This window comes from Cyprinus carpio, chromosome B3 (genome assembly GCF_018340385.1).
Source record: "Cyprinus carpio isolate SPL01 chromosome B3, ASM1834038v1, whole genome shotgun sequence".
Lineage (NCBI taxonomy): Eukaryota > Metazoa > Chordata > Actinopteri > Cypriniformes > Cyprinidae > Cyprinus > Cyprinus carpio.
In genome coordinates this window covers 5189591-5199999 of record NC_056599.1, presented here as the reverse complement: position 1 = coordinate 5199999, position 10409 = coordinate 5189591, and the positions used below count along the sequence as shown (strand labels likewise).

The 10409-nt window shown below is 36.1% G+C and overlaps 1 protein-coding gene across 10 annotated transcripts in view; it reads left to right on the top strand.

Moving 5' to 3' along the window:
* The first annotated feature begins 1167 nt into the window (after nucleotides 1-1167).
* LOC109062036 overlaps nucleotides 1168-10409 on the top strand; it is a 47546-nt gene continuing 38304 nt past the window's right edge. For 4 of the 10 annotated variants that reach the window (XM_042721147.1, XM_042721149.1, XM_042721152.1 and 1 more), the window contains exons 1-5: nucleotides 1169-1560; nucleotides 2684-3035; nucleotides 3108-4725; nucleotides 5083-5460; nucleotides 9789-10187. In XM_042721147.1, coding sequence (XP_042577081.1) covers nucleotides 2702-3035; nucleotides 3108-4725; nucleotides 5083-5460; nucleotides 9789-10187 — 2729 coding nt within the window. In that variant the 5' untranslated portion in view covers nucleotides 1169-1560; nucleotides 2684-2701. Of the gene's footprint in view, nucleotides 1561-2683; nucleotides 3036-3107; nucleotides 4726-5082; nucleotides 5461-9788; nucleotides 10188-10409 lie in introns of all 10 variants that reach the window. The other 6 variants (XM_042721153.1, XM_042721150.1, XM_042721145.1 and 3 more) reach the window with 5 other exon arrangements.

The following is a 10409-nucleotide window of genomic DNA, read 5'->3' as shown; positions in this document are numbered from 1 at the left end:
TATCAAGAGACCTAGAAGCTGAAATGACTTCAAACAAAAAAAAAACAATACTCTATAACCCATAACCATTACTCAACACAACAAACAAGAAACTAAAGGGTCTCAGCTTTCTAAAGAGGTCAGGCGTTTGATGGTAGGAAAAAATATCTGAAGCAGGCACAGTGCAATGTCGAGGGGAAAAGCCTAGTAAATGGCCCAACCCTGAAGAAGTTAAAATAAATGTAATAATTTAAATTATTTTATTATAATATTAATATTATAAAAGTGTGTGTATATATATATCTCATGTTGCCATTCTGTACACTGAGTTTTAATAGCCTATATATTGATTTAATAAAAGTACCTTGTGCGTCAGCACCTATCTGTTCTGTTCAATGTTATTTTCATATGGAAGTCCATGGTTATAATTATAAGTATGCAGTGTCATAAGTACATCTCTGACGTTTATAACAAATCAAACTGTTTGAAAATCGGTAGAAAATTGAGCAAGTTATGGTTATTTAAAAAGTACATGCACCATTAAAACACAATGTTACGAGAGAGCGAGCTGACTGTGACAAGATGGTCACCAGGTGCAGCGTCACATCTAGCCTTTATTATCTATATCTATATGATTCATACTATATAGAACCAGAGAATGTCTAATATGGCGAGAAGTTTCACTCTCACTACACTTCCGGCTTCTGAACTGGTTGCAGTTCCACTCTGATTCCATATGAGGGCGCTCACATGACGAGTGCAGAATGAATGGAGGTCAATGGCGTTATACCCCTCAAAATCCACTTTTCTCAGGAAAAAATTTTTTGTCTAGTAATTTGAATTTTGTATTCGAAAGCAGATGCAAATAAATTACACATTGCTGGGTGTTAGATTTTTTAGAGTCACTTATTTGCTTTAAAAAGTCTTTTAAAATGTCAATGACGTCATACGTCACGCGTTCATTAGCAGAATGCTAGCGTGTTATGGGCAACAACAACTCAACCTGTAAGAAATCGAAAGGACATAAGTACTCGTTCATTCAACTTTCGACCTATAACCCATGTTGAACTTGCAAAACCTACAATCAGATCTGAGATTTCTCAACGGCAATCGGGTGAAAGGGACAAATTTAGCCGTCTAGCCCTATAGACTCCCATTCATTTTGCACTCATGGCGATCGCCCCCAGTGGAACTCTGGTGGAACTGCAACCAAAATTCGGTACAATAGGACTTAATAGGGAGTGGGAAGGCTCTCCGTAGACGGGCTCTGGTGGAACGTACTTTTCTAACGGTCGAGAAGTACGTTCAAATTCAAATGTAGTACCCAGTACGCAGTATGCGATTTCGGACGCACCGACACATTTTATGTTGCTTGCGTTGTTTTTTATTTCTCAAACTGGAGACCACAGGACAAGTCGACTGAACAGAAGGAGGGAAAGCGCGTTATGGCTCTGGTTTAAAAGCAGCGGCTGGATTTGAAAAGCTGTTCGTGGATTTCGCTGTGGATTTATTGTGTTAATAACATTCCTGTAAATTACCGTCGAAGACAAGAGGAGGTACATTTCTGTCCAATACAAACTGGTAACATACCTGGCATTTTAATCGGAACGTATTTCTCTGAAATGTAACTAAATCTGTTATTTTTGTATCAGCGGTGAAGCCAGTCAAATGTAACAGTGTGTGAGGGTTAATAGCCGCGGCGTGTATCGTTCACTGTGTGTTTTATTCATGCCTGTTAGTTACATTTATTTGCACGTGTCCTAAAATGTATTTCCACATTGTATGTGTATTAAGACATTATTTTGGGAATGATGTGAAACGAATTAATTTCGCGATTTTTTTTTCAACTTGAAACACGAATTACTCTAGCTTTCACAAACTTTGAATGCAGTTATGAACAGCTTGAGACATGTTTCGATTCAGCTTTAGTTTCGGTTGCATTCAGTGGTCCACGGGAAACCCGGATGGAAACTGAGTTTCCGGGTTCAAAGTCGTTGTGAATGTGAGTGTGAAATCTGAGTTTGTACAATTAAAAAACAAAAACAAAAACAAATTCGCCCTGGTGAAAGAAACAATAGAAACCATGACACGAATTCTAATGGTTTCCACTACTAATACGATTACAAACATTATCAAACCATCAACCTCTGTGTTCTGGGACATATTCTATTAAGTATGGAAGACCAAACCTGCAGAAATTATAAATATATAAATAAATAAAAACACGAAAATAAAGATAGAAATAAATGACAAATAAAAAAAAACAAATAGAGTATAAATAAATCTGGAAATAAATACATGTAGGAATATATATATATATATATATATATATATATATATATATATATATATATATATATAAATCAATAAATGCATGAATAAATAAATTTAAAAATAAATGAATTAATAAATACACAGCCTAAATAAAATAAATATAAACTTAAACGTAATAAGTAGATAATAAATTACAAATAAAGACAGAAAATACTACATAAATGAAAAAAGTAATACAATGAATTCAGGATTAAGTTTTATTTCAAATGAACTATATTTGTTTTTATCATTTATTTATTTATATATTTTTTACATTTCTGTAGGTATGGTCCTCCATAATTAAAGTGGTTTTAACAAGCCACCAATAAAAGGTTAAATATCATAAAAATGCATCATGTGAATGTGCTTAAACACATGTCTTTTACCTCAGGTTTGAAATGTGTGCAGCATGGCGTGTGCACAGCGATCTGCTAAAGAGTACCTCAGAAACAACAGGAAAGACCTGGTGACTGGCATGAAAAACCTTCGTCTGATCATTGAGAATCTTTATCAGGAGAAGGTTTTCAATGACTATGATGTTGATGCTCTCAAAGACAAGAAGAAAAAGTTTGGCAAAGCCAGATGTATATTGGATCGGGTCATTAAACAAGGTGAAAAGGCCAGTTATGAATTACTCAAGATTCTGGATGTCACTAAGAAGAGGACATTAGATCCTGGTTTACACTACTGGATCAGCTGTTCTCCCTTCAGAGATGAAGACACAGAGCCCAGCTATTCATTTGGTTGGTAGAAAAATAACATTTTGGTAAAATATTCACGTTTTACAATTTGTAATGCTTTTCTTGCTATTTTAGGTACAAAGCCTTGTAAAAACTACCAGAAACAGCTCAAAGACAAAGCAAAGGAGAAATGTTTCTTTAAATATCTGTTGAAGACACAAGGAAACTTCAGTTTCATACCTCTTGTTTTAGAGACCGACTCTGAGGTAAAATCACCTCAATGCAAAATAAATTTGAAAAGTAAAAAATGCAAAAAGCTTCGGCCCAAGAAGCTGAGAGCTTACATTCCTAACGAGGGACAAGCGATATCACCCGAGGACCTCCTGAGATGGCAGGACAAGAACATCCTCATCATCGGCAAACCTGGAGTAGGAAAGACTACAGTTGTCCAGGAAATGCTGCGTCTTTGGGGAGAGAAGGATGGAAGAGAGATAGACTACATGTTTTACTTTGATCAAAGTGTTTTGGCCCACAGTAGTGTTGCCAGCTTGGAAGCTCTTTTGTTTGATGTGTATTCAAAACCAATGGAAAAAGACAGAAAAGAAGTGTTTCAAGATATCGAGGAAAACTCTGAGAATGTTGTCATTGTGTTTGATTGTGTGATGGGTTTGGAAGAAAATGTAATCTTATGGAAGATAATGAAGCACAAGCTCCTACCGGATGCCAAGGTTGTGATCACATGCAGATCGGAGGAGGAAGATGATCCACTTTTCTCTGACTGGCCGACACGGACAGTGTATGTACAAGGATTCAGTGAAGAGTCTATTAAAACTTACTATCAGGAGATGTTGGGTAATAATCATGTTCTTCTAGATGTCATCTTGAAGAATCAAGAGCTGTTCAGTCTTAGTCATGTCCCATTGTATGCATTCATGATTGTAGACTTGATTAAGTTTAAAAATGACACTGTATGCAACCATCCACACACAGTCACTGAAATGTACATCCACATTTTCCGTCTTGCTGTAAAGAAACATGGGAATAAACAAAATAAGCAAATGGATATGTATCTAAAAGAGAAGAAAGATCAGATTGATCCCTTGATGGAAAATGCTTTCAGTGCAACTAAGCAGAAGTGCCTGAACCTTCCACATATTAGCAGTGATGAGACAGACATTTGTCATGCTTTTCTGAAAATGATCACAACAACAGACTCGCCAACATCTGCAACAACATACTGTGCGTTTCTCCACAACACAATGCAGGAATTCTTCTCGGCTTTGTGGCTTCTTGGACATCCAGATGAAATTGAGAAAGTCCTACAGCTCTGTCAGACCGAGGAGCATAAACACATGAGACATGTTCTTCCGTTCTTATGTGGACTTCTGAGTGAACACAACACCAGACTCCTCAAGTGTCTCTTCCCAGAGGATCAGATAAAGAAAACATCTGACTGGTTCATTGAGAAGCTTTTGGACACGTTTTTTCAAGCTCAGAGTGAGAGTGAAGAGTTTGATCTTCTCTATGTGTGTCAGTGCTTGTATGAGCTCCAGTCTCCTAAAGCCTGTTTAATTTTCCTGGAGAAGATGAACCATCAGCTTGATCTAGAAGTGGATCTTGATCCTCATCAGTGTTGTGCTCTGTCTTACGTGATCGGTCAGTCCAGAGATAAAGAGGTTTATCTGAATCTGGACAACTGTACCGTAGCTGATGTAGGAATGGACATGATGCTTAGCTGCTCACCAAACATCAGGTACTAGAAATCGGTCTGGTTAACTAATCTAGCTGTAGTGTTTTACATACGTAATGTAAATCTAAAGCGCCCCAGAACTGTGTCTGTGTAGTGCATGCATCTGTCTGTAATTGGTTCTGCACATTTTGCTCATCTCAAACAAGCCTGTATCTTCTCCCGTGTGTGTGTTCAGTGGTCAGTCTATCTCTCTCATCTTGTGTGTATATAGACAGGTCAATGAGTTAAAGTTACATCATCCATAACCCCTAGAAACATCTTAGCCTTGTCTGGTGGACATAATCCTAAAAAACAAAACAAAACAAAAAAACAGTTCAGTGTCAATAAGTACATGCTCTTATGTTTAATTCTTTGTTACAGGTTAAAGACTTGTAAAGAACCACTGAAGCAAACCACGTTCTTTGTAGAATTCTTCCATAAATCATCTCAGTGTGACTGCAAACTTTTTGAGGTGAGAGGACGATACAAGCCAGAAACATTCAATGCTCTGCTGGATCTGTACTCTCATGTGAAGAACTATGAGACTCAAACAGGCAGGAGTTATCTTCCAGCATTACAGTCAGTTTTCCAGTCACCTGATGAATGGATCATAGATCTCTCAGAGAGAAAGAGCTCGGTCCTCCTGGAAGTGCTGAAGCTCCAGACAGAGAAGAAAACAGTGAAGCTGAGAGGATGTTCAGAGGAAGAGAGTGAAGTGATGAGTTTCCTTCAGTGTCTGCCACACATCTCACAGCTGAGGTGAGAACATCTTACAGTTATTGTGAAATATGTTTCTGCAGCTGCTGTGGGTCTGAATACTCATCATATCTGTAGATGTTTGAGCACAAATGAAGGGTGTATTTATGAACATCTTTGTAGATTCAAGCATCAGATGATACTAAAGTACATGTGCTAAATGATGTAGCTGACAATAACAGTTCACTGTTAACACTAGTCCTGATGATGTGTGTCAGTAGATCAATGTGATTAATTATACTTACACTCGCTATCATTTAATTGAGCCAACATCCAGTTAGTCCTGACGAGCACTACATTTTTCAGTGTTTAAGGAGTTTGTATTAGAGAGATGTCTGTTATTTGGGGATGCAGTTACTGCACAAAAAAAAAGTGTTACCAATTTTACATTCTCCAGAGTAACTTTATATTCACTCATATAACTTTTGCATTCTCTCGTAAATATATTTACGTTCGCTCGCAAAACTAGTTGAGTTCGGACAAACATTCCTGTTTACTTTACAGTTCACAGTGGTACATGCAGCTCTGTACGTTCACAATGTAGCAGTTCATAGAGTTTTATTTTGAACTTGGACTCAAGTATAAAGAAATACAGAGAGACATCTTGAAGTACTGCTTGCTGAAAGGACCTGAAGTATAACAAGAAGCGATGCGATATTACCATAGACTGTATAAAAACATGGACGTAGTGTCCGTGACATCACCCATAGGTTTCCGAAGAGCATTTTTGAAGCCAACTTTCTAATTTCACTTGGATTAAATGAAACATTCAGCAAATTTTCAACATGTTCTTAAAAAACCAAATACAATGTAACATATGTAATACTTCAATAATTGACTAAAGAAATACAGTTCTTTATTATAAAAAATAAACAAATCTTTCCAGTGAAATTCAGTAATTAAGTTAATTCTTTAAAAGTATTTATACCATTATAATCTTGTCTGCTGAAAATAATAATAATAATAATAATAATAATAATAATAATAATAGAACCCCTCCCAAAACACAATTGAAAACTGAATGGATTTCAGGGTTATAATGGGAATTGAATTGGTTTTAATGTAAACTGTAATGGTGTCTGTTTGATGGATTCTATTGGTGGGATGTAATATGGCAGATGGAAACCAATATTACCAACAGTAATTCCTACTGGAATAATGCCAAAAACAAAAAGGAATTTTGTAATGGTTTAATGTAAACTGTAAGAATTTCTGTTTTTTTGTTGTTTGTAATGATACTCATACTTTGCTGCACATTATTGACAATATTGAGTGCAAGCTTGACTTTGCAAATTTAAAATCACAAATCAAATCGCAGTCGCAATATCTGTCAAAAAATCATGATTAGATATTTTCCCCATATCGCACATTTTAACCCGGATGATTGTAACCACTCTAAGCTCTTCTGATTTGGGAAAGCTAGCATGTCTCCGACATAGTGATATAACACTCGCTGCCTTCTCTAGTGCAACTCAACCAGGACTCGTCCCTTTCATCAGTATTAGTGATATCACAAATCCCGGGAAAATATGCGTTGTAGTCCAAACGAGTCGTTCATTGTAGTTTTTGAAAAGTGATTTCTGTTAAATAAAATATCTACTTTTGAATTGGACTTTGAGCTTTGTAACCCTGCAGATCTTTTTTATGCTCAAACAGCAACAATAAAAACTTACAAAACAAAAAAAAGATAAAAATCATAATATCACCACATTAAATCTAATGATGACCAAAACCTATGTGGATCATCTGCCATTTCATACAGTCGACTGATGACTAATATGAGGCAGAGCAACAACTTACTGCGTGATGGAGCCTAGAGAATATCTCTAAAATTCAAGATATGGTGCAAAACGCACCTGTTTGAAATTTTGTCTCATATTTGCATTATATAGTAAAGAAATATCGCACAAGCTGTTGGCTAAGTGCAATGTCACACGAGTGTGATACTCATCTTATACAACAGTTCATTAAGAAGTTAATATTGTGTTATTTTAGACACAAAGTTTTCTGTTTTGCTCAGTTTTGCCAACCAAAATATAAAGACAAATCATAACTGTTCATCCCCGAGCAACCAACAGCGGCATTTCATTTCTTAATCCACGTTTTGAATGATTTGGGTGAACCATTTGGCGCGTTGAACCATTGGCATATGTTGGCTTTGAAGTGGCGCTGCACAGACCTCAGCTCTCGCTGTACTTTGATGTCACACACCGGTCGATCTGATGGTGATGATCCGCTTCAAGTTGAACAAGCCTTATGATTCAGTGAACCATTCATAAAGAACCCTTTACTTCAATGAATCAGCCATTTGAACGAATCGAATGAATAAATGACTTGATGTCTCAATCATTAAGACATTTACCATCACCTACTGGCAGTTTTAGTTTATTATTTGGAGTATCATTTCATTAAAGAAATAATTTAATATTTTCATAGTAACAATAATACAATTAAGAAAATCAATTATTGAAGTTATAGTTCACCCAACCAAAAATCACAATTATGTCATCATTTACTCACATGGACCAAAATAGTATATGTAATAAATTTTATCAAACAATCGCTTACCAGCCCGTATACGTATATATATGTGCAATTATTTTCTGGGAAACGCACGGTGAACATAGTTCCAGGCAGCTCTCTTGACCACATTACAGTTCCATATCATTTCACATAGTAAAACTGCAATAACGGAAATTACAGGACTACCAAAAACAACAACATGACAGACGATTTTTTGAAAGTAAATACACATGACATTTCTCACTAGCGAAGTAATAACAACGCTGTTTAGAGACGCCGCTTCAGCCTAATTCACACAATCTCTCTCTCTCTCTCTCTTTCTTTCTCTGTGTGTCTCTGTCGCTCTCGCTCTCTTTCTAATAACTTCATTAATAACTGCATTAGAATGCTATCAACGGCTCAAGTCTCCATTACCAGCTTTAAAATTATGTTTTGGTACTAGCAAAAGAGGCGTTGGATGAGACGCGGAAGAAATAATCCTACTCACAATAGTGATTTATGTACAAAAACTGGACGAATCCCTTTAAATAAATAATCGGATCGATGTCTTGAGGTGTGGTAACCGTAGTATAAGCGGAATAATTGACTCCAGGCCGCAGCATTAGGTTAACATTTCAATAAACAAGTGTGTACTACAATTACAAACCATTCTATTAGGTGACATTTCAGCACTTGACAAAGGGATAGTGACTCCTAAGTAGCTCTTAAAGCACAGCTATGTGCGATTGTGTTGAGTGCATTTTTGGGAAACGCACATGACACAATAACACACGATCGTAAAATGACTCGTAGAGAATGCTCTTAAGCGCTAAGATCAATCGTTATCGAGAAACACAGCCCAGAGCCTTTAAGGAGGTCGTCCAGGAGTTAAACACTCAGTGCCAAGACGTGTCAGAGCAGTATACTTTAAGCTCTGGAGGACATACTAAGTACTAGTATATTATACATTTTCCGAATTAAATCTTGGGTGTCCTAATTTCTACAATCCTTAATTTAAACAAAATTGCCTAATTTACTTTATTTTACAGGGAAAAAATGGCATATATTTATTTGTGTTTATTAAGTATATGTTTAATATGTTTCAATTTTGCCATCTTTCCATGAATTATATTAGTGTTGATTAAGAAAATACATATTTTATATTTATTCAGAGGGGTGTACTCATTTATGCTGTGCACTGTACATACTGGATTTTTATAGATTTATGCTAATATTTACTTTTGTGATGAATTTGTTATTAATGTCCATTATGTGTCATGTAGATGTTTTTTTGTCTTTGCAGTGAATAATATATATAATTTTTTTTTTTTTTTTTAATTCGCAACACTGCATGCATGTATATGAAAAATGCTATATTACAAGTGATAAGGATAAATTTATGAAAAGAAATGTGACTAATTAAAAGAGTACAATTTAAACTATTTGCGTGGATCTATTGAATAAGGTTATATTGAATACAGTTTATTCCACTTTAGATTCAAACAAAGCATTATTTAATTACTTCTTTCAAATGTGGCACTTCTGCTTTGCTGCGTCTCATGAAACTTCATCTTTTACTGTCCCTTCAATAAGAAGACTTGTGTTCAGTGTAAATCTGTGTTGTATCTGATGCCATTATTTAAGATTTGTTCAGTTATCAAAACTAAATTCATTATTGACATTTAATATGTAATTTAAAAAGTGTTAAATGTGAGCTGAAAACCAGAAGCAAAACACTGTTGTTATTTAGCATTATTTAATCACATCGTAGCTGTAATAAGTTCTGTAACATCTGTTTATTCACATTTCTCATTTCCATTTTGTTACAGATTCTCTGATCAGAGTGAAAGTGATCTAAGCAGATTTCTTCTGAGTCTCTTCATTAAAGCAGCAGAGATTGAGACACAGACAGGAGAGCAGATGCTGGAACTGTTATCATCTCATTTTGAATGGACTGGCATATTTTATGATTGTGATTTCCTGCTGGATCTGTGCTCTCATGTGAAGAACTATGAGACTCAAACAGGCAGGAGTTATCTTCCAGCATTACAGTCAGTTTTCCAGTCACCTGATGAATGGATCATAGATCTCTCAGAGAGAAAGAGCTCGGTCCTCCTGGAAGTGCTGAAGCTCCAGACAGAGAAGAAAACAGTGAAGCTGAGATGTTCAGAGGAAGAGAGTGAAGTGATGAGTTTCCTTCAGTGTCTGCCACACATCTCTCAGCTGAGGTGAGAACATCTTACAGTTATTGTGAAATATGATTTCTGCATAAGCTGGGACATGTTTTCTGGTCTTAATGAGTGTGTTTAGATTAGAGGCTCTGTTTTGTTTCAGTGTTAGCTACAGAGTGATGCATACTGATCATTCACTACATCTGATCTCATTTCTGTGTCAGTGACTAAATCTAAGCTCAGTTCTTGTGCAGGGTGAGATACAGCTGCTGTGGGTCT